This window comes from Hetaerina americana, unplaced genomic scaffold (assembly GCF_022747635.1).
Source record: "Hetaerina americana unplaced genomic scaffold, ioHetAmer1.1.p SCAF_15, whole genome shotgun sequence".
Lineage (NCBI taxonomy): Eukaryota > Metazoa > Arthropoda > Insecta > Odonata > Calopterygidae > Hetaerina > Hetaerina americana.
The window spans coordinates 15,777,469-15,803,359 of NW_027286625.1; the positions used below are offsets into that span (position 1 = coordinate 15,777,469).

Genomic DNA, 25,891 nt, shown 5'->3' on the forward strand with positions numbered 1-25,891 from the left:
CAAAACTATATAGTATATGAGTGTCCTTTCTTTGTTTCTGTGTTTAAAAAATCTTATCAATGTTTTTATTTACATTTTTTCGTCACCGAAGATCGTTGTATTTCGAAGATATTATTACACACACACATTTTACATTGTCTTCAGCGCTTTTCTTTCCATTTGACTAACGCCTGTGTGGATTCATGCGTGTCTGAGGTAGCGAAATTCCCTTGAATTAGTCCCTAAACGTGACCGAGGTAAGTAAAGCGGTCGTAACAGAACGAAAACAAAACGGCAAAGCTTTCTGTGACCCCCATTTGCTATGGCTGGACCACCAAATAGTGACTAACAAAGAGCATGCCTTGCTCAACACATGACTTCTCGCCCTCCCCTTTTCCAGTCACACCCCTCCACACTCGGAACAACGATGCATCTGCCTGCTTCTGGCCTCAAGTATTGAGGACGAATGAATGACACCAATCCACATCTCAGCATTCTTTATGTATGTCTAACGTTATATTGAAAAAAATAAGAATCAGTGTTCTGATAAATATCACCATCGAGGATAATCTGGCTCGTATAAAAAACACGAACAGCAAAACATGCATGCGTGTGCGGGGATTATTGGCGCAGTTCAAGGGCACGCACTCTACTTAAAATACCGATGCTCCTGTCAAGCCTCCCCTTTCATTCTCATTTATATGCAGTCAGATTAGAGAGATACGATTTTGCAGTCAATTGGATTACTAGCGCATATTTTTCATTAAGCGGTAACAAGATTTAAAGCAGCAAGAATTGCCACAGTCTAATTCTTACGCAAAAACTACTTGAAGATAACTATTATAATCAATTTCTGTTCTCATTTTGTACCCTTTGAACGAATCTGAATGCAGAATGAAACAAGAAACATACGCTGAAAATTGTTAAAGAGAGTGGATTTAGAGTCATTTGGAAATTGAGGAGAAAAAGGAGATACGGGTTTGATTAGTTTAAACGATCTTTCAAAATCTTAAAGGCTAAAGAAAGCATTGATGAATGATTTCTTGTCATACTTCGTAACAACTTCTTCTGTCATCTTCTGTCATTCTTTTCTCTACTTTCAGTGGTAGATTGGTGGCTTAGAAGAAATAATAACTCCGACTTGCATTATCATCTCATTATATTTTACCATCACTCTCGATCATGATTGTTATGTTGGAATCTACATCTACACAATACCCCACAAACCACCGCAAGGGCGTGTGGCGCCCTTGTCAATAACCGGAAAATAAGTTATAATCTTGTACAAAATAGTGCGTTCGTAGGATAACTTACATGTTAGTCTTGAAAGAAAATCACAGAGGGTATATTGCTTTGCTTTATAAAAATATTCCTTGTTGCTATTGCATTCATATATTTGTAATATTTCCTTGGTATTATTACGGACATAATTATGTTAATGATTAAGAGTGTACCATTTGCAAGACTATCGTTTTAATCATTATAAAACACACTATGTCAACTGTATAATTTGATGGATTTAATACATCAGCATGTTTATCATCTGTTTATGAATTTTAATTAAAATACTCCACTAATGCCAAATGAAAGTATGAAGTGAAAATGAGTTTCAGAGTACCAACATGATACGTATACACTTAATTTTTCAGTCCCTAAAAAATGTTTTCAGCTTAAAGGTGAGTATATTAATAGGTGATATACCACAACTACAGCAACGACTGGAAGTATTTTTCCAGCCGTTCAAGATAGTAGTGTTGGGTTGGCAAATTGAAGGCACTGGAATTTTGAGTCCAAAAATTTAGGTACGGAATATTTTGTAAAACTATAAAAATAAACTATTGATTTATATTAAGAAAAAGTTCAACTAATGCATTTTATGGCAGCTAAATGAATTTCCAGGGAACCCTCATTTGTCTGGAGTCTAGTGTCTTTCTTGCTGGGACCGATCTAAAGGTATGGCTTTAAGAATCTGTTCTGTTATCTTTGTCTCTATAAATTGAAATATTGTTGGGTGCGGATAATTGTTTTGAAAAAAATAAATAATATACTGCATCAGGGAGATATGTGCCCGGAGATTCACAGATTTAAAAATGAAGATTTGCATAGAGGACTTCTGATATAACATTAACAACTTTTCTCTTTTTTAATTATCTTTAGCTCCTTATAATTACTTCTCCATTCGTGCAGTCCAAACTTTTTCTTCCTTCCACTTCCGCGACTGCTTCCCAGCCCCACTCAGTCACGAACTAATTCCCTACCTCACCAAATCTTCTCAATCTCCTTTTTCTCCCTTATTCCAATTTTCTCCTTTAAATTTTTCTCTTTTCCCAGCCCGTCGTACGCTCATTTATGCATTTATTTCTCCCCATATCCAAAAATCCTCTTCCATCATCTAAATCCCAGGGTCTGAAATATACGGTATCTTTCGTGGTTATACCATGACATATTTTCTAGATCTCCAACAAGAGTGTACATTGCTAGTTCTCATTTTGAGAGAGATTCATGAGTGATTTGATAGAACTGAAAAGCAATATAACTGTGAAAGATAGCGATAGAGAAAAAGTATTTCTTAAATAATTTTAATTAGTCTAGTATGTTACCATTGTTTTACCTAGCCTTCATTTGTTAGTTCTTCTTACCAGCAGCTTGTCTCGGATGTACATCGAAGTAGCTCACTTTTAAGCACCTTTGTGCGCGTACCAGTAGTTGACATCACGTCAATTAATAAATTTTTTCATATCTATTGGCGACCAACAATAAAGCAAAACTTGATTTTTGATTTTAAATACCTAATGTTGAATAACCCCCTGCCACACTCTCTATTAGTGGTTTGCAGCGTAGTATGTGGAAATAAAAGTGGGTCAAATGCTAAATTGAGCTTATTGCAAGTCGTGGTATTGCATTTGTTACATCGAGAGAATAATTCCAACTCTGCACCATATTGGTAGGTCAGAAAGTAGTGACAAAATAAAAGAGACAGTTTAATGAAGAGCCAGTTTCGAGAAACCTCTCCCCCGCCACCCTTTTACACACGCCCACAACTCAAGACATAAGGATACACTAATTTATCAAAACATCTACAAATTATAGGTTTCTTACTTTTACTCCTCTTCCATTTTTGATTTCCTAACGCCTTTTGTCATAAGCCCTTACGGCACTTTCCGGGGTAATGGGTAAGTTTACAGTATAATTAACATGTTACTGTCTTAAATATTAGCAAGAAAGGTATACGAGAGAGCTAAACCATGAGCTTCTTTCTCTTTGAATAAACTCCAAGGGTGTTTTTGCGGGAGTACTGTTATTATACAAATGGTAGTTTTTAGGGTCATTAAGCCTCTTTCTTTACTTGGCTTTCTTCCTCATTACGCAGTTCATGTTAGAGAATTTACCTTCCAAATTATATTAAATGGCGTTGCGACAGATAGGAGGCCAATTAGAACCAGTTCTACCGCCCTAGAACTGAGCTGTCTTGAAGAGAGAACAAATCATAAACAGAGCGACCGTTACCGATGGAAAGATGGCCTCCAATTTCCTTGATATTTGCATAATTTGGTCGTTCACTTCCCTAACGAAGACAATAAAGACTGGCATTGGAAGAGGTAATTTAGTGTCGTAAATGTAAACAGGTTATTTCCGAAAGAAAGCAAAGCGGTAAACAGAAAAGAGCAAGGGGAATTTAAAGGATTAGGGTCCTAACAAAAATGTTAGATCTTTGTGATTATAAAACCAACCAAAAACCTGCCAAAATATATCAATAGCTGACCATCATCATTAGCCTAAAAATCCTAAGTTTGGCTGACTTTGGCTCCATTTTTTCCATCCAACGCTAATACTCTTACGCCTAGATGGTTGTATAATCTTATATCTCTTTATTAGCCCTACATTTATGGTCTTCCTCAGCGGAACATGGTTCTTTCCGTCTGGTTAATAAGGTATAAAGTTTATTCTATAGATATTTACATTTAATACTATTGCTTTGTTATGATATAGGCCAATGAATTCTTAATTAATGTAAGAGAACTAGTTTCCATATATCTGCATTAATAGACATTACCTTTTTCCTTGAGTGTTGCACAGATGCAGTAAAAATAATTGGGAGTATTTGAGCTGTGATTTGAACGAAATTTTCCTTGATAGTAGGGCTTTCAAGGAAAATAAATTCATCAGCATAAGAATTTGCAAAGAAGCCATGCTCGACCTGAATATAGAGCAAATAATAGGAAAATATTGATTCTATATTAAAAGATTGATTTAGAAATTTGACCTTCGATAAATTGGTTGAGCTGCGATAATGGAATGTTGTGATGTGGAGAAGGCAAAAAATAGTGTAAATAATTGCAAACGAAAGTAATACAAGAAGACAAGGAAGTAATAGTTAGGGGTATGAGATTAGAAGGATTTTGTGACCTAATTTCAAAAAGGCGTATTGAGGGAGTTGGAGGAATTGGTGGAGGGATATGGAGAGTTCGAATGATGATTAAGGAGGTATTATGCGGGGAATGCTAGGCATTTGCAGATACTGTTAGTAGAGAGGAGAAAAGGGAAGGAGTGAAGACGTATTCTTCTGAAAACGAAGGTGTCACAAAGACCTAAGGAATATGATGACGTGGTGAGGAAGAGCTGAGTTAATGCATTTTCAAACAGTGTATTAGGATTTTATGATGATTTACCGTTACATTAAGCTAAAAGTATCAATTTTCAAGAATCGAAATTACCGTTGGGTCACAAGATAAAGCGATTTTGATATTTTTCTTGCTTTTGAGAATATTTAAAATATTTACGCTTTTTTTAATGAAACCGGTTTTGCAGAGAATTTTGAAACAGGTTTTGTATTAAATTTTATATCAAAAAATAAATCATTCAAATCGAGTGTTATTCTTAGTTGGGTATGATTCACTTGGTTCCCATACTTGTTCATTGAATATGCTTTATCCCCCGAATAAATATTTTTGAATATCAGAAGAATAACTGATTTTTTATTACCCCTTTGTTATCCTGAAATAATGTATGTGGTAAGGAGTCCATCGTTTTTCAACGTTTGACTCATTACATTCCATCATGCAGTGTATATTATTAATAAATGTGCATTTCGTGACTTTTATGCTAAATAATGATGCTTCCATCAATAAGGATTAAGTTATGAGGCGTCTACCAACTACGAGACAGGTATATCGTAACGATATGTGAATATTTTTGTGAGTAACAAGTTACAAAAATGAATTCTATAGGGATTTTCCTCTTCGTCATTACTGAAATTGTCACTAAAGAAATAATTTTAGATCAATATAGTATACTTATTGTAAGCTTAATTTCAAACTAAATTTCAGGCTAAATTCAGCTAAAATGAATGTAAGAAATCAAATGCTTATTTCTATATTGACACGAGGTAAAAGGTAGTTAAAGCTCTATTTAAAGTAATTCATAGTACGAGGGTGGTCTAAAAAGTTTCCGACCACAGAAAAAATCAGAAAATTTCAGGGAAAATGTCTTGTATCTTTGTTAGGTCGGAAACTTTTCAGACCACCCTCGTAAACTACTTACAAAGCTGAAAGCCTATGGCATAATTATATAAATATGATGGGCTGGATCATAGATGAATTCAATGGTTGAGTACAAGAGTAATCATAAACGGTGTTAGATCTAACGCCGTAGGTCACTTCGGATGTGCCCCCGCAAAATGTTATGGCACCTTTTTTATTACTTCTTTACATTACCGGCATTAACTCCGCAGTCACTAGTAAGATACGCTTATTCGACAACGACGCAGAGACTTACAGATATATGTGTAATCATGAGGATGCAGTGACTTTACCAATTGATTAAAATGTTATACAAATTTTGTATGACACCTGTCAATTAGAATAAACTTAAAAAAGTGTAGCAGTGAAATTTTGGAATAAGAGTAGTTTCCTCCTGGACGTCTACTGTATCAGAGATGTCAAAATAAAAAGTGGACTAGATTAAATACTTAGGCGTTACCTTCACTCACGAATTCTCCTGGGTCAAACATGTACGAGGACTATGTTGACAAACTAACAAAAAATTATGATTTATTTGATGAGTACTGCAAATTTGGGGTTTATTAGAATAGTTATGAAAAAGGCAATAATGTGAGGGGGGGGAGAACAAGAGAACGTTCTTGTGATGTATATGAGATAATAGTAATACTTTGCATGAGTAAATGAAATTTCCACGAATGGAAAATAAAATTTTCAAAAGCTAAAAGTTGAGTACATATACATATAAAATATATATATATATATATATATATATAATATATATATAATATATATATAATATATATATAATATATATATATATTATATATATATATATTCAATTCTCTCTGCAGAAGAAGCTAGTCTGTATTTAGCAAATTTCAACATTTCATAAACTTTTCCCTAAATATCACTTATATCACTTGCGCTATCACAGAAGCCCGTCTTGAGGTTCTTTGGCGCACCTGCCTTCTAATTACTTCAATTACGAAACAAAAGTCGAACTTAGTATTGTATTAGCAAACTAGTAGTTGAATGATCAGAAAAATAAGAATAAATCGTTAATAAAGACAATCATATTTGTACAGATGAGGAAGTGGTATCTCATAGAATCGTGATCATAATGTTATTTAATTTCTCGTAAATTCGACCTGCTGTTCATAAGTTTAATTTTATTTGATTTCTCCCTCTCCTTGGCTCTGGTTGACCACCGCGTAGCCGTGAAAAGGTGACTCGAAGTGAATGCAATTTCATCAAAGCCAATAATCAAGCAAAAACGTCGCGGACAATACCAGGAAACTCTCGGTCCGTAATTATACCTGTCTGTATTCCTATTGCTTGATAAAAATGTTGAAGCATCTGAAATTCCAGCCGGTCAGGAAAAAATGGGTCGTACAATTATTATATGAGTTGTGGCAATTGTTGAATTTTAAGCCTCATTACATCCCGTCAGTGTGAATACAAAGTTGTGTACTGCGACGATGATTCCGAGTTCGCAAGTTCGATCTAAGTTGCTAACTCTTCGGCGCGGTACCTGAGGGCAAACAGCACCTCTTCGGAGGCGATTGCGGCACCATGAAAAACCCGTTGCTTTGGAAACCGAAGTCAAGATCACACCTGGGGGAGGGGCACAGCCGTCCGTCCTTGACAGCGGGAGTGGGTAAGACGCGCGCGCGGTGAGTAAGCCACCGCCGCGAGTAGCCCCTTCCCCCTCTGATGAACGAGTCGCATCTCTCCCCGCCCTACCCCCCGCGACGATGCTGTCCTGCCTTCGCGCCGCCTTTCCCGCCCCGCCCTCCTCTCATCGAAAGGCAACACGGGTTTCCCCAATAATTAAAAATCATTCTCATTGAGCAGTTTATTGCTTCATTTGGTGCTCACTGGTCATGGAGTGCAGATCCGTCGAGGGGCTAGAGAGCTCCTTAGTACGCCTTCCCCTCCCCCCGGCCTCCGCGTTCGAGGTTCGAATTATATGTCCGCTCGTCTCCGAGGGCGAGGGGTGGAAGGGGATAAAATATTAGGAGGTGGGGAGTTATAGGTGCGGGCTAGACGCGAACTCATAGTGCTCCTACTTCATTCATCAACTCACCGCCCGAGAGTGAATACCTTCTTATTACATTATTACATGTAGTCACGTAAACGGCCGATACCCATCCAAATAAAAATGGAAGAATAAATACAAATATTGACCCCATTTCCTTCCGAGACAAACTGCTTTCTTTATATTTATGCCGGGTAATACATGCACTACCATCGGGGTAATTGGCGAAAATAATCGAAGTGGTGAAAAATGTGACCAAATGAATAGTTCCTCCATTTGGCTGGCCACGAGTATTAATGATGCTCATAATATTTTTCTTAAACACCGCTTGTGATATGCATAACATGGAGTCAGTCACCTGGATGCGTGAATTTTCCTTGGCAAATCACTGAACGCCCGAGGGTAGAGAAAATGCAGTCGCCCGAATAAAATTATTTAATGCTGAATATGCCTTCTTATTGATGAAAATAAATAAATTTGATGATAAATTAGATGTTACGCGTAAAAAAGATAGTCAAAATCTATCGGAATCACTTAACATAAGCTATTTGATTTATCTAGTGCTGATTATGCTGTCCATAACTTATTGTACACTTTAATGGTTGCAAAATTTATTTCCTTCACAATTAAAGAATGGATGGGTGGACTTGTACTTCCATTTTTTTCCTAAACTGAAAAAATCATGATTTTCTATACAATCAAAACGGATTCGATTAGTAAGTTGCCCGGAAAAATTATTAGGTTTCTCACAAATTTCGATATCTTTAGCGTGGCGAAAATGAGTCCAAATAAAACTGTTTCTCCTGAAAATTCCCGCGAATAGTATGTCATGACTCATCCCCTCTGTATCCCCTTTGTTTACCATGATCGGCTCAGCTTTCCACTTGTTCCCAATTATCGATTCCAATGGGCGACACCCTGCCCCTCTTCACCCTTCTACTTTTCCCTTCCATCTCGTGGGCGTCCAAGGGCACTTCGAGTAGTCTCCCATCACCCCCTGAACCGTTCTGATGTCCACTACACGTCTGAGGCCCCCAGGTATGTAGCGGGTAGGATATTCGAGCAATGCAAGGCTTTCTTAGATTAAAGTTAAGGCTAGCGTGTAGGTAAATTAGTGGGTCTCTAAAGTCTCCTTTGCCAAATTACGTAGCTAAAGAGATTCAATATTGATAAGAAGACGATCCTCGTTAAAAATTAAGAAAACCGTACTTTCAAGGGAACATTATCTGTATTGGCAGTAAATTGCCGAAATTTAAAATACAAAGTCGCTGAATATCATCATCTTATTCAAAGTACAGGCGCAGATATAATTATTGGGAGAGAAATCTGGTATTGTCGAAGAGGAAATTTTTCCAAAACCTTTTTCCATTTATAGAAATGACAGAACAAATAGAATCGGGGTGAAGTCTTTATTGCAGTTAAACATTCTTGCATCAGTACGGCTGAGGTAATTCCAGTCGACAGAGACAATTCAGTACTAGAAATAGATCAGCAAATCAAAGGTTTCTTATCCAAATTCAATGATTGATAAGTTATAACCGATGGGGATTTGAATGTCCAATCAACGAAATGGGACATTATATAGATTAGATAATAGATTATAAGATATCTAGGGCGAATGTCATGAGAGAATTTTGGAGACTGATAAGTACTAAACACTGTAAAAGAATAAAGTACTACTAAGGTATAAAACACTTATCACTTCAGCTACAATACAGATTTATGTACCCTGCAAGCCACTGTTAAATTGTGTGGCAGGGGGTGAATACACAGAAGACTAATTTTTACCCGAACATGACACAACCGCGGTCGGAAAATGTTATCATGATCCCTTACCATTCGTGGTAAAATGAAATCTTAAATTTATCTGTTGTACACATAATCTCCCTAATTTTTTTGACATGATCTCATCTACCACAGAAGTACGATGGGGGTAATAAAGCATTATCAACATAACAGCAAAAGAGATGTCCTACGGATGTATACAAGAAATTTAATATGCAATCAACCTTGGTATCGTGAGTGATTCTCAGTCTAGCTGATGTAATATTTTGTGTACGTAACTAAGTTGCTCATGCGCAACTAAGTTTATCATAGCAATATTTAGCAAATCTAGCTCCTCTACGTCGCACACGATCCAATCCGGCAATTAATCCACTTTCGCGAGGATCCCATATACTCGCTGCAAATTCTAAAGAATTCTTATATTCTAAATTGCGCCGTATCTAGAAATAATATTTAAAAAGTTGCTGGTAGATCACAAGATTCCTAGGGATTGGAAAATGGCTAACGTAACACCAATTGTTAAAAACGGAGACAAGGAGGAACCGAGCAATTACAGACCTATTTCCCTCACATCCATTTCTTGCAAGGATATAGAACATATAATTGCTAATGCGATCGCGAGACACCTCGATAATCATGAGATATTAATGAAAACTCAGCACGGTTTCCGAAAAGGTAGATCCTGCGAGAAACAGCGTACGCTTTTTATTCATGATATTCTTACTTCGGGAGGGATCGAAGTTCCAGCGGACCCGATTTTTCTAGATCTTTAGAAAGCCTTCGACAAAATACCTCATATTAACTATTCGCAAGGCTAGAAGCATATGGCATAGATAAAAATATTTGGGGTTTGATTAAAGACTTTATGAATGGTCGGGTATGGAATGCGTAGACTCTATTAAATCCCTTGGCGTTACCCTCACTCTCGATCTCTCCTGGATGAAACACATACTGGGAATATATGGACAACATAAAAAAAATTAGGATTTATGAGAAGAGTACTGTGTAAATGTGATGAAAAGGGCAAAAGGGAATGTTCTCTGTCGCTAGTTAGGCTTGTCTCTAAATTTTCGGGAACCGTGCTGATTTTCCATTAATAAATGCTGATTATTAAGGTGAGTCACGATAGAACTAGCTACTATATGTTCCATAACCTTGCACGATATGAATGTGAGGGAAATAGGTCTGTAATTACTCGGTTTCTCCTTGTCTCCGTTTTTAAATATTGGTGTTACAATAGCCGTTTTCCAATCTCTGGGTACCTTGTGATCTACCAGCGACTTCTTAAATATTATTCATAGATACGGCGACATTTCCCGAGCTATATCCTTAAATATACGATAGGGTATTTCATCGGGCCAGAAGAATTTATCAAGCTTAGTATTTTTCTACAATCGTTCTATTCTATTATATGAGATTTCATTTCTTGGCATCAGTTGACTGGCACGATTTGGTAAGTCATCGTAGGCATTCGGTGAGACATTGGTGAAGACGCTTTGAAAGAAGGAATTCAATGAGTAAGCCTTTTCCAAATCGCTGGTTACTCATTCGCCATTATCATTTGTGACTGAATTAATAATTGACTTATTTCTCTTAACCTATCTGACGTACAACCAAAATGCTTTCGGATTTTTGTTCAAAATATCCGCTAAACATTTCCTTTTGAATTCGCTTAACACTTTCCAAATTTCAATCTCGGCATCCGCCTAAGATATTTTGTGATCACAAGTGTTCTCAATTAATTTGTTGCTAGAGATATCAAACCCAATATTTGTTTTTCATTTGTAACTGAACATTTAAAAAGTCTTTAATCCAACCCTGGATGTTTTGTCTATGCTTTGCCTCCCATCTCGCAAAACTCAATCTTTATCCATTTGGCACATAACAATGAAACAAGAACTTCTTTTCGAAATACTTGGAAAGGAGCGTTTTTCGTACTGTTTCTCCCTGAGTACGTACCTACGGCTACCTTTGTCTTGCATCGGAACGTGCGTGCCTAAGCGTGCGTGAACTAATCGGAAGAACATTTGAGGTGCTGCAAGCACGCCGCGGCAAAAACACGGCCAGGGATGAGGGACTCTTCGCCGTCCGTCTCCGGGGCAATCTCGGGAGCCACGCAAAGCCAAGGCTGACGCTTGCCCCGCGCCTCTCTGGTCCCCCTCCACTACCTCTTGAGATCCCCTCATAACCGCCCACGTACCTGGACGCTCCGTCCACTCAGCGCGGCCTCATCTCCATCGACGCCCTTCCGGCACCGCGCCGGGGCGGGAGACGCCAGCAGCAGGAAGAGGACCATCGCCGCCACCAGCAACTCGCGCTGCGGCGAGACGACCGAGAGGGTAAGAGGATTGGTCCGGTGGAGGGAAACGGGAGTGGGGGTCCACCACCGCCGAGGAGTAGGGCGGCGCTTCTCATCCATCGTTGCCTTCAGCCACCGCTTCTTCCGCCTCCGACCCCCGTCCCGGGCGGAGGCGACATCCCAGGGCAAATTAGGGATCGTGGTCGGGAGTTCGACTCTTCTCGGGCAGCAATAGTCGAGAACGGGACGGAGTGACGAACAGGCGCGAGACACGGCGTTCCTCCCCGCAAGCGGACCTCCGACGACGAAGGTACTCCGGTTCGGGCCACGCGCCGGAGTCTTTATCCTGGAGCTCCGCGGCGGTCGCCCTCCCCACTCCCCCTCGCCCCCATTAAGGATGCAGACTGCGGGGACACTCACGCATCCCCTCCTCCTAAACCTTCTCCCTCTTACGCCGTCCCTCCCACCACCCGCCGTTTGCCCCGGCTCTCCACGTCTAACCAAACCCTTCCTCACCCCTTTTCCCCCACACTCCTGGACAACTTCCCGCGCCTCCCGACTCAACCCTTTTCCTCCCTCCCCAACGGGTTGGAGGGAGGTTAGGAGGCCCCCCGTACTCTCCCCCTCCTCTGAGTAGTATAAAATCCTCGCTCCCTCTCCCCCCGGCCCACGCACCGGCTGCGGGGGTTTGAGGGGGTGATGTAGTCGGAGGAGGATACGAGGGAAAAAACAAAACAAGGTTCCCAAACAAAAGAAGGTCTGCGACGCGTATCACGATCTCAGACACCTAAATGGCCGCACAACGAGGGCGTCCCGTCCGCTAGACGCCTCACTCTCTCTCTCTCTTCTTTCCTTTTCCTCCTACACACCCTTCCTCCCTCCTCTTCCTCCAACTGACTCGGGTGTGGGAAGCTCTCATGCGGGAGGAGGTGTAGGGAGGGCGAGACGCGCACTTCGGAGTATCGCGACGGGGAGAACAGCTGAGGGCTGCTCGGAAATTCCGAATTGCTTCCAACGAGTCAGAAAAGTGCTTAGCTGGGACGCAGGCCGCAGTTCGAGGACCGTCGAGCGACTCTTCAATGTTCAAGGAATCAGAACTGCTTGGCTAGACGAAATGTCCCCAGATTATTGCGCACCACACAAAAATTCGCCCGTCGTCGTCGGCGAAAACGATGACGCATAACGCTTGAAGCACCCCCGACTTTTTTTCGTCCGAATGTTCGCCATATAAGATTTCTCCTGCCCTCCGGCTTCCGGCGGCACCGCTGAGTCCGCGTATGTTTTCGGCACTTTCAAATCCCTTCCGATGCCGGGTTCGCGCTTGGGTCTCTTCACCCGCATGTCATTAAAATCACGTTCATGACAGAGCGCGCGAAAAATTGGCGCGCAACATCTGGGCGCATGCCTTTACCTTTTAGCACCATGCCTCTAATTTTGGCGTAGGGCCTTCAACCTAACTCAGCGGAAGAAGAACCACCACAGGTTCCCAAAAGTAACTTAAGTTTACAATCCAGTCAGCATGAAAATATGGTCGACTAAGTGAACTCCGTTCTGCTCTCCTCAAACATGCACTTTAATTCAATATTATCCTAAAGACATTTCTGTTCCTGCTCTCGTTCGCTTTTCACTGTCGAAAATCTTCACAGCACTTTCCTCTTTTTGTTCATCTTCATCATTAATGCAGGCCAAGGACGCACTTTATTAACTCCCAGCCTGGTCATATTTTTCCTCGACGGTCAGCATAATCATTGGCTCCTGAATACCCTACCGTGTACAATGAGGATCCGTCAATTTAAACGAAATCGTGAGGATGAGATGAGGTGAGCACGATCCAAACAAGGTTCGCGAATGTTTTTCAGAGCGAATAGGTTTTTAAAAGCTCTAGCTATCACAGTCCAGCTAAACTCTTGGCCTCCAATGTTTCGAGATTTTTAACAACAGTGGGCGAAGAGTGAGGGCCGAGTTGTCCACTATCGATGCGCAATCGCTACCACCAAAATTTAAGCCTTGATCCTGGACCAACGGAGAGGGAGAACGATTCACCCGAGGCGGCTCAGCTCTTCCGTCCGGGAGGCAAACGAGGTGGGGCTCGGGGAAGAGATCTCCACCTCCCGGACAAGGGTTGCACAGGCAAAGAAGCACACGTCCCGAAGAGGCGAGGAGACTTGCGGAGGACCGGGCGTCCGCCACCACCTTCGTCCTCACGCTCCAGCCGCAACCTTCAGGGCTCTTCTCTGGAAATTCCGCTTCCAAGAGGAGTGGACCGCCTCTCCACCATGGTGAGGGGCTGACTGACCAGGAGGGGGAGGGCCTTCCTCTACCCACCCCACCCAGGGCTCGGGTCGCCCCGCTACTCCCTCCCCGCCAGTCTCCTCCTCTCCCTTCTCTCTCTCCCCCACACACCTCCGGGCGGCTACACCTGCGAAAAAATAAGAGGACCCACCCACCCATGTTGGGTTGGCGAGGGGTTGAAAGGCGTAAAGATGGGCAGGGGTGGCAAGCGTTGGTCTGCCGACCAATTAACAAAAGGGGCTGCTCAGCGAGAGCCTCGGAGGGACAATGGAGTTTTTACGGCCTTCTAGGTGAAATTTAGAGGGAGTCGGGAAATGAACTCTCCCCACTCCCCTCCACGAGGTAAAAAAACACTTAGGTGCAGAGAGCTATTCTGCTTCGAGTCGCACGCTGGGCGGTCAGTTAAGGGAACTTCACGAGGACAATGTACTGGCTGTATTAGTCTGGAGATACAGCTGTTGTGCTTGTGAGGATACGCACGTAATAATTGAATAAGAGAAACAGTAGTGTGTGGCCACCAATACAACTTGAAAGCGGCCGTCACATCCCGTTTTGAATCTTCGGGTCCACAGTGCCGATCTGTTGCACCAATACTTCATTTATTTAATTTGGAAATCAACTTTTTATTTAGATGAACACCTTAATTATTTAGAGACAAAGAGTAAGATAGTAACTGCCATGATTCTATACGTTGATTGTTCTGCTTTTGCGATTCTAGATTTCTACTTCTATTACTAATACTATGAGATGCTACCTAATAAGTTGCAATTGATTCTTCATTGGTTTGTCTTATGAATGGCAGCCATTTTCACTGTTGCAATGCCTTAAGCTGGAATAAGTCTCAAGGTATCTATTATGAACCTATTGATTCTATTGTAGTGATTTTATTGACTTTGGTTGCATTAATTCATAAGCAGGCAAAAAAGGATTTTGTTTAAAGTGGCTTTCTCTTTTGATATAGCATCCGTGTGAAGGTGATTATAAATGTTATTTATTCCCAAGAATTTCAACGGATTTTGTATCAAAGAGTTTTTGTTAAACAAACGGTGGTGGAATATGTTTTCTAAACACTCTTACGAAGTAGGAAGTCATTGACGTTTAAAACTATTACGATCGACAAGCGAGGCATTGAGACCAAGAAACCTTAATCCGATTTAGTAATTCATGTTTTTTGTCCTGAAAAATGAGGCCCCCATATCGATTGGTATATATGCATTAAAATTATACACATATAAATTCTAACTGTGGAATACAAATATTTCGCGAAGGGAACACAAATAGAGGCAATGGAAAACATAATCAAAAAATGTTCCTCATGGATTGATTCGTTAGAACGGTCCCATAACATATTTGATTATTTTATTTCGTTCGTGTTTATAAATGAACAATCACGGTTTTCCTAATTCTACTGCTTCGACTCTTAATTTCCTTGGCGGCGTTTCGAAGGTATTTCTGACCTGAGAATGAATTCGTATTTAAATCCGAATAATATCTGTCTCATTCCGTCCTCCATGCCGATCCTTTTCCACCTGCTTACCTTGCTTGCCTAACATTTTACCCTATGCCCAAGTCTTCAACATTCCATCCAAAATAAAAGCCCTCTGCATCCGCCTTGCTTGCTTCCTTTGAATTTATCCCAACGACCCTCTTACCTCCCCTACCACGTCATGTACAGTTTATTTAATTTTCTTTCCGTTCATTTTCCTTTTTCCATTTTTTCTACGTGTCCACGACCCAAAGGCATCCTATCTACGCCTTTCATCTTTCCTCAACAATCAGGTTTCCACGTTATACAAAACTGAGTTCCATATCAAAATTGTTACTTATCCCTACTTAGGATCTTTACTGAGGGTATCCCTGTCATCAACTACCTCCTTGGGAAAGTTTGTTGTCCAGCACAACTCTTCTTCTTATGTCCCCACTACTTTCATTGTCTTCATCCAAAATAATAATTTGCAGAGAGGTTAAAAGCTCTACCTGTCCTGGTGAATTCCATCTAACTTTCGTATCTGACTTCTCATTCCTGTTTCTCGTGAACCGCGTTGCCATTACGAGGGCATCTTACGCGAGATTAAAGAAGTAGAAATCTAATCTCGGTGGTGGCCGGATATTTCAGTGGCATTCCAATTCCTTCCTGAGGTGAATTTCGGAGAGCACTTAAATGGATACGCTTTTCGTCGGTCGTTAAAATACGTACCCCTTGGCACCTTTCGTTATGAGTGTACCAGTTTTACACCGGGTTTCTCTCCACCCTTCCTCCATCCCTAACCATCCCTAATGGCGCAAACGGCCTCTGCTGTCGGTCGCCTCCCTACTAACTCTAACTAACACTACAACAAATAAGTTGAAATATGTAGAGCTGAAGAATGATTTAGTGCAGTCAGTGCTTGTGATTAGTGCCTTTTGAGTAATATTATCCTGTGCTTTTGAAAAAGCAAATCTCGTGTCTTCCTTTGCCTTCCTCCGTAATCCACATTCTCTACGGTTCCTTGAATCATTATGATGATTAGTATATTAACTGCCCATCAAATCACCGCTAGGGTGTGCGGCGGGGGGTGAATATACACAAGACTAATTTTGGCCCTTGCCAGGATCCGACGTTTTTCTGATTACTAATTGTTCGTAAAAGAATGGTATCTTAAATTTATTTACTCTACGCTCAATCTCTCGAATTTCATAGACATGATCTTGCCTACCGTAGTACGTGAGCACTAACACATTTTCAACATCACTGCTAAAGAGACATCCTTTCAATTATGTAAGAGAATTGATCTGTAATTAAGCCTTCCCTCCGTGAGTTATTCCTAGCCTAGCTGCTCTAAAATTTTGGATACGCTATTAAGTTTAACAGTACAACATTTTACAAATCTCGCTCCTCTACGCTGCTTACGATTCATGGGTTTTCAATATATTATTTTGCCTCGAATTGTGTCCAGTTAGTTAACATCCTCGTCTAGTGTCTGCCATAATCTTGTCACTGAATTTTTGAAATACTTATTCCTGTTTTACTCTTTGCGTAATGTGTCGAACTCCTTGTAATTAACTTGTCCCTTACGAGGGTCAGAGTCCCTTGTAACTAGGGTCGATAATATTCTTTATTTGCTGGCAATAAATATACCCGAAAAATCTTAATTATTGGAACTTAAAAATGAATTAGTGACAACACAGCAATAAATGCTAAGTTTTCGCTACATTGAGTAGTAGTAGTAGTAGCTATTTTGCGCCATAGGGGATGGATAGGAAAGGATAAAGGGTGGAGAGAAACCCGGCGTCGGGATTAGCCTTCTCTTTACGAAAGTCGCCAAGGGGTCCGCAGTTTAACTTCCCATCTGACGGACGGCGTACTCACCCAAAGTGCCCTTCACAAAGCACCTCAAGTAGAGATCGAGATAACTCTGAAAAATATTCAACACCGCCGGGAACCCGGGTCCTCTGGGTGGGAAATCAGTACGTTAGCCTCCGCACCATCTCGTTCCCTCGCTATATTGAGTCAGAAATAAGAAGCGTAAAAGGAAAATTGATTTGTTTGAAGGGGAAGGGGACTATAATGGCATAAAGTGCAAGCGATAGAATTATTTTGCAAATTTGAAAAAAATAGTAATCAGCGAATTACTGAGGATACATTGAATCAATCATTTAGAACACGCACTCAACAGTCATCAATTTCATTCGTAGTAAATTTTTTAAAAGATAACCCGGAACATAGATGGCACAACGCAAATGTTAGAAATGCATTGCAACGGCTATATCACGCCAAGATGAATAATATCAGGCATGATATCTCTAGCGGCAAAAATATTGGGATCTTTTACGATTACAAAATGTCTAGTGCGAATGCAAAGAATAAATTTTGGTGAGCGTTAAGCGAATTCAAAAGGAAAAGTTTAACGGAAAATTTGAATGAAAATCCAAAAGCATTTTGGTCGTACGTCAGATAAGTTTAAGGATATAAGTCAACTGTTAATTCACTCAAAAATGATAAAGGCGAAATGGTAGCCAACAGTTTGGAAAAGGCTAATTTATTCAATTCCATCTTTAGAAGTTTCTTCCCATTATCTCACCGAATGCCTCCGATAGCTTACCTAATCGTGCCGGTCAACCGATACCCAACATTTAAATCTCATATACTGGAAGAGAACGTTTTCTGAAACAGATTAAACCTCATACGTAAATCCTCTGGGCCCAACCAAACACCCGCGCGGGTATTTACAGGACTGTAAGGAACTAACGTCGAAAATTGCACCAATTGTCATATTTAAGAAATCGCTAGTATAACACAAGGTTCCCACAGATTGGAAAACGGCTAACGTAACAACAATATTTAAAATCGGAGACAAGGAGGAACCAAGCAATTACAGATCTATTTTCTTCACATCCATTTCGAGTAAGGTTATGGAATATATATTTACTAATTTGATCGTGAGACACCTCGATAATTAGGGGTTATTCATGAAAAATCAGCATGGTTTCTCAAAGGGTAAATCCTATGAGAGACAACCTGCGCTTTTTATTCATCATACTCTTACCTCGGGAGAGAGTAATGTTCCAGTGGACGCGGTTTTGCTAGATTTTAAGAAATCTTTCGATAAAGTACCGCATAGTAAACTATTCGCAAAGATAGAAGCATATATATAGATATAAATATCCGAGGTTGAATTTAAGACGTTTTACTTTTTGCGGTCGGGTACAAAGAGTAGTGAATGATGGATTTAGCTCAAATGCAGTAAAAGTTACTCCAGGTGTTCCCCAGGGAAGTGTTATCAGACCTCTTTCATTCCTACTTCATGTTAACGACATTGACTTCGTAGTCACTATTAAAATAAGTTTATTTGCCGATGACGCAGTGATTTACCGTGATATCTATAACCCTGAGGACACAGCAACTTTATCAGACGACCTCAATGCTATACATCGCTGGTGCGACACTTGGCAAATGGAATTGAGCTCAAAAAAATTGCGTATTGATGAATTTTTTGAAAAAGAGAAACTCCCTACCGAACGCCTACTGCATCGGGAACATCGAAATGGAAATGCGTAAGCGTTACCATCGCTGACGACCTCTCCTGAGTGAAACATTAACGGGGAATATGTGGATAAGCTAGCAAAAATAAGGATGTATTAGAAGAGTACCTAAAATATTTGGTTTAAAAATTAGTGTAGTGAGTTCATCCTCTGCCACACACCGTAGAGGTGGCTTTTAGGGTACTAAAAATACAAAATAAATGCAAATACTCACAATGTGCATATATATTGTGTTTTCATCTTTCTTCTGTTGACCACATTTCCATTGCTTCAGCCTTCTCCATACCGTCCGTCGCCGTATCGTCCGCCTAACATTTGTAGAAAAGGAGACCCCTTCAATGAATCGCTTTCCTATGCCCATGCTAATACTATCTTCCGCCAGTAGTTGTTTCTTTGGTGAGAAAGCCTTCTTTGTCTTTCCTTTTTTTCTTAATATATCCCTCTGACTTTTACGACCACTAGTCATCCTATTTCCTTGACTGAAAAAGTCATCCACGTGCCCCATTATTATTTCCGTATTCTTCTTTTAGATTAAATTTCCTATTTAGGCTGCAGACCATGTGTCCCACTAGTTCCTCTCTTCTTCTTGAAAGTTTCTTCAAGAGGCTCCCCCCTTCACTCCCCTTTCGAAGCACTTCTTCATTTTTTCCTTTTTCTATCAATTTTACTTCCATTATTTTCATGCACACTCCGTTTCCATTAATTATGCTCTTATTTGCTGCTGACCACGCTTAAAACCCGAGAAAAGTAATTCTACATTTACGTTTCAATGAGCAGATTCCTTATCATAATGTACTAAAAAGTTTTTCTAAATAGCTCATGGTACCCTCACTGGTATAATTTATAACCTCTACCCAATTTTTATTTCAATGTTCCTAGTCCGTTGATCACCTTATGCCTATAATAAATCTGCTCTTTTGCCTCTAGGAAAGCCTCAGACCGACGATGAATGTACTTTTCCATTTCAATCTCTAGCCAACATTTCTCTTCTCCTGACAACTATCTGGCATCATTCTGGCACACATACGGCGTCCAAGATAAGCAGTTACGCAAAGGATTGCTTTTTATCCGATAAAGAGTGACTCATTGTCTTTTTCCGCAACCGTAGATGAACAGACTTACCTATAGTTTGTTTGCACGCATAAAAGCTACGGCAGTGTCGACATGAAATATTACGAACGTTCCCGATGGAACTTAGAGTAATGAGATGACTTTGACAATGACCCCAGCTGTATCGCAAGATAGAATGATGTGACCATTCAGGCGGAGCGTATCGCAAATGAGCTGGAAACTCATAAAAAGCGAGTTTATTTTCCCTGGTCCTAAGAGAAGACCCGCAACCCATGCATTTTTTACAGGCTTCTGCGACCATAGGAAGTACTCACCGATCTCATTATTTGAATCTCTTAGTTTTACACGACAAGGTTTTCTCAATCGCGTAATAAAAAATAACTTATTTGTAAACGCGTGAGAGGTACTAACATTGTTCAATAAAATATCATATTACGCCACGTCAATACACATTTGTTCGAGTATTCGAATGTTTGTAATATTTTTACGTAAAAATATTCGAAATCGAATGGTCAAAGAGATAGTAATTGCCTCTATTAAAGAAAAGATGATCAATGCCTTTCAGTGCCGGCTTCAGAACTTGCAGATAGCTTTGAATGACCATCGGATAACTCCGTATACATTCTTGTGCATGGTCAGACACCAGCAACAAGCCATTTATTACAATTACAAAAATGAAAGTGGGGAATTAATCATTTAAATCTGACACAACAACCGGAGTTTAGGTTTGAATATTAGCGGAATGGAGAAGGAAATAATATAGGTCGGACAATAGGAATCTCTCGTGATACGTAGAAGATAATTGCCTTTGGGGAACGTCCAAAAACCTACCTTCAATAGGCTTTTAAAAAACCTGTAAATGTATCAGCGGAAATTGATTGCCGAAAGGATATTTTCGAAATATTTTTTCCCGAGCACTACTCACGATAACCGAAGCATGAATGAATACACCATTCGACCTACAAATGATCAACAATTTAAATTAAGTTAATGGGTCTACCATTTTTGAAATTATTTGTTCTAAAATGAATTTATTTAAATTTCTAATAATGGAAGCCATTTTTATAAGTGGCGGTTCCATTCTGCCTTCATTTCATTTACGACTTGATTTTATGCATCACCACACCCTCCTACATTGGCCTGCTGGACAACGTGCAGACATATCTAGGATACATTTTTCATTGGAGCCTCCAATTAACTCTGAGGGAAGTGTCGCAATTCTGTCGTTAGTTTAAATAACTTGGGAGCAATTTTCGCTTTCTGTCCTCCAACCGCGGAAGAAGTACTAGTATGACTGTACGACCATTCCGGCGGACGAATCTGCTACCAAATGTCATATTTAGCCCATTCCTAAATATCTCACGCTCTCTGCAAGGCTCCTAATTCATCCAAGCCCATACTGCGTTTGCTATTGGATCACTGAACATATTCCGCCATGAAAACAGTTACAAAACAATGAATTTCCCCCTTCGAGCACTACATTTTCTACTTCTGCACGATCTCCAGTAATCCAATTCAAAGACATATGGATGGGAGAATTCGACTGATGGTATGCAACATTAAAATCAATTGTTACTTAAATGTTTGTTTCCTATAGGCATTAAACAAAACAAAGCATTTAATAGAAGTAATATTTAACGATAGATGCAACCATGGTGCCATCTAAGTGTCCGACACTTTCCCAAGCAAGCGGGCTAAGAGTGACAGATATTTAAGATCAGAAAAGATTGCAGCGTTAAAGTGTCCCTAATTAAAACTAATCTTTCCACCGTCGTGTCAAGACTAGTAATCAATTAGTAAAAAATTTAAAGTCATAAAAAAATAGGCCGAGTAGATCACTCAACCGAAAATTGGAATATGAGTTTCAGGAGGTGCTAGAAATCTGAATTAACTCTATGGTTTCTAACAATGGAAGTAATGTCATTTTTAAAGAGATAAGTAACACTTCTTGTCATCCAAGAAAAAGTTGCAATTACCTGTTCTACTTCAATGATTACCGATATTTCTATGAAATCAGATACTAACTACTTATTTGAAAGAATATATTTTCTTCTCCGATAAGCAACGAGTCCACTTGTATTCTACGTAGAATTGAGTAAATTATTTCCTGCTAATAGAGGGATACAACTCCAAAATATGTCCCATGTGAATTAGTATGATTTAGTAATTCCTCGCAAGTGCAGTAAGCCCTAAAGCAGCAACATAGAATCCTATATATTTGCATCTATTGAAATATCCAAAATATCAATGAAAATATATTTGTCGTAACGAAGGTATTCAAGTGTGCATAATGAAATTTCATGCAGAAAACGATTTTGAATATTTTTCTCCTCGGAATAATTTGAATTTCATCTCATTTTCAATTTCAGTCCTTACTTCTTCCACAATCTCAACATATTATAGTCACTGCCAATTTTAAGAAGTCCGTGAAATTTTACGACCAAGGGATACATAAATCTTTCAAGCATTTGTTAAAAATATTTACTAAAGTTGACACTAAGACTGCACGCAAAAAATATTTGTTTGATGTGTGCAGCCTAACTTTAATGGCGGAATTATATGGCAATAATTCTTTTTTAAATAAGGGTTTGTTTGCTGGCATGGACAAATAATATGTGAACCATCATGATTTAAAAAAATTAATGAAGTTACGGGATTACGGGCTTAAATTAGTAAGAGCGGTACCACTATATATGGTTCGTTTATATTGCATTTTCTCAAAAAAAATCTTTCTTTCGAATTTTAATTTTAAAAAGTGCCCCCTAATTGAGTTATCATACAATTAGTAATAATGAATATGTGATTCCATAGCTTTCTTTGTTGCATTGAAATTTAGTGTCATACCTTATACGATAGTTCTTTATTTATTTATTACTGTACCCTGCAAGACACCGCCACCCTCCATCGTATTAGGGTAGGAGAGATAATGTCAATAGAATTGGTGAGATTATGTGTAGAACAGATAGGTTTAAGGTGTCATGTTTTTCAAGAACGATAGGGGATCATAATAACATTGTCTGACCGCGGTAGGGTCATTTTCGGGTAAACATTATTCTGGTGTGTATTCACCCCCTGTCACACACTACAGAGGTGGCTTGCAGGGTATATAAATAAATTTGAAAAAATAAATAAAAATTAATAGGCTAAACTTTCAGGTGTCAATACAGGATTGAGTACATGCATGAGCACAAATTGTATTTCCAATGTTCTACAGAGAGCACTCAATTTATTGGAAAAATATTTTTTGATCTTTCCAATTTCCTTCCATAATAATTGGAACCTTATGAGATACAATGTAAGATTGTCTGAAATGAAAAACTTAGTAACTTGGTTTTTCCACGTAAAATGCATTTTTCACCGCTGGCGTTTCGTTGGAGACCAAGGTCAATGGATAATGAAATAATCTCAAGGGAGAAGATCCTAAGGCCAATAAATTCATTGGCCTTAGGATCTTCTCCCTTGAGATTATTTCTCTAACAGCCAATAGCTCCACATCCTCCATTTTCAATGGATAATGTTCAACGAAACGTAGGTGGTGAAGAATAAATTTTACGCAGAAAAACTTGTAAGACAATACGATATATTTTTTTCGATGAAAGTTTCACAAAGTTTTACCAGGCACAATCGCCTCAATCATTGTATAATTATCTTGCAATGCAATCCCAAGAAGTGACGACTGAAAATAGAAACTTCATTAAAACCTTAATTCATTGGTATATATGCCTTTCTTTCCGGTTATAAAACCGTAGTGTGAAATAAATGGGCTATTGAGTAACAAGGATCCTCGGAGACATCAATATGCCAGCTGGATTTTCACGGACTATCAATCAGAATCGAAATCGTGAATTTTTATAAGTATTAGTCTTGATTAAATCATTTTACCTGCAGGAGCAAATGTATAAAAACTCTTAAGCGCCACAGCTCAGGTATTTCTTTTTCAAAATAAACGTTTGTCATAGCTGCGCAACTGACAGGGGAATGGAGGGGGGAAAGGAAACCGCCTCGCATCAGAAGGCGAACCACTTTTCGAGGACTTGACAAATGAAGTGAGAAATTCGCAGCTCCATTAACGCCTTGGCAGGTCATTTTTCACTAGGATTTCTCCCATTACGTCGTCCGCTTTCTTCAACAGTGCTTGGAACATTTTAAGGGAAACCGTTGGCACTTATTTCTTTCGGGTCCATACGCTACGTATCAATCGACACCCTTACTCTCCAACTAAAACAATGATGCAATCCACTTCCGTAAAGCATATGGTATTTTGTGTTATTGTTTGCATCCAAGCCCGAGTTGCTTTTAACTGCTTGAGAAATGTACGGAATGACACAAATAATCAACACTGGCATTGTACTTGAAAGGATGTGAGATGAATTAAGTTGATTCTCATGCAAAATTACTGTAACCTTTTAGATAAATGGAGTGGTGAAGGAAAAATTCTGTAGAACATGGTAGCGGGACTTTGTTTAGTCCATGAAAAAATACAAATGGTGAATATGTACGTTCAAGAAAAGGACATAAAAACTAAAAACACATCAATAATCAACCCTAAGGTCGGTTTGGTGGGTGATAATTGAGTTCGCCCAGTACTAAGCCCGACGGCGTTTGTAATTCACATATCAGTGTAGGGCGGCCAGTTCCTTTCCCTGTGCCGGTTATGGTTTCCCAGAAAGATCAGATACCCGAAAAATCACATAGCTTGGGTGCCCAGAGAGACTTGTCCGGGAATCGAACCCAGACCCTCCGGTCACTAGTCCAACGCTCTACCCCATTGGCTACCACGACCCACGAAAAGGAAATACAATCACATTAAACGGTAACAAACCACAAAGCAAATTTAACTCTATGACCAATTTATACTATAGCTGAATACTACATATATAGAGGATGGACCATACCATTAGTATCTAATATGGGATGATGCTTATCTCTGTAATTACATGTATGGCTTTACCATTACTTTCTTTTCTTATATCGATTTATATTGCCTCTTATTATTATTATTATTATTATTGTAGTTTTTATGTATTTAACGAAGGGTTAATTAGAAGAAGGGACCTTATGGTCTAAATTTCGCCCGCATAAAGATGTTTATTTATCTTTCAATAGACAAATTCCAAAGAAACTGCGGGAGATGCCGCAACAGTAACTTTTAACGGAGTCATCCGCTAATGTGCATTTCAATGCAACAATTTCAGAGCGTAAAAATCATTCGCCTTGACTGGGACTCGAACCCAGATCCCTCAATATCCGGTCGAGTGCTTTAGCCACTTAAGCTACCGAGGCGTCCTCTTACTCGGTAGCTTAAGTGGCTAAAGCACTCGACCGGATATTGAGGGATCTGGGTTCGAGTCCCAGTCAAGGCGAATGATTTTTACGCTCTGAAATTGTTGCACTTTCAATAGACATTTATTTTGTTATCCGGATGCCTTTGGTTGTCCATGATCCCCTGGGTTCGGACTAACTCTTTTCCTTTTCACAAGTTTCCCAAGGGCCAATTCACTAGAGATGACACAACACCTATGATATTAGAGAAGTACCTGGTAGATCACAAGGTTCCCAGGGATTGGAAAACGGCTAACGTTACACCAATATTTATAAACGAAGACAAGGAGGAACCGTGAAATGACAGACCTATTTCCCTCACATCCATTTCGTGTAAGGTTATGGAATATATATTTGCTAATTTGATCGTGAGACACCTCGATAATTAGGGGTTATTAATGACAAATCAGCATGGTTTCCGAAAAGGTAGATCCTGCGAGACACAACCTGCGCTTTTTGTTCATGGTACTTTTACTTCGGGAGAGAGCAATGTTCCAATGAACGCGGTTTTGCTAGATTTTAAGAAATATTTCGAAAAAGTACCTTATAGTAAACAACTCACAAAGCTAGAAGCACATGGCA

General features: G+C 39.6%; 1 protein-coding gene across 1 annotated transcript in view; it reads right to left on the reverse strand.

The window, feature by feature from the left end:
* Positions 1–12,043, reverse strand: part of LOC139686898 (uncharacterized) — a 47,142-nt gene extending 35,099 nt beyond the window's left edge. The window contains exon 1 of the mRNA XM_071583973.1: positions 11,504–12,043. Coding sequence (XP_071440074.1) covers positions 11,504–11,722 — 219 coding nt within the window. The 5' untranslated portion in view covers positions 11,723–12,043. The remainder of the gene's footprint in view (positions 1–11,503) is intronic.
* Positions 12,044–25,891: the final 13,848 nt, after the last annotated feature.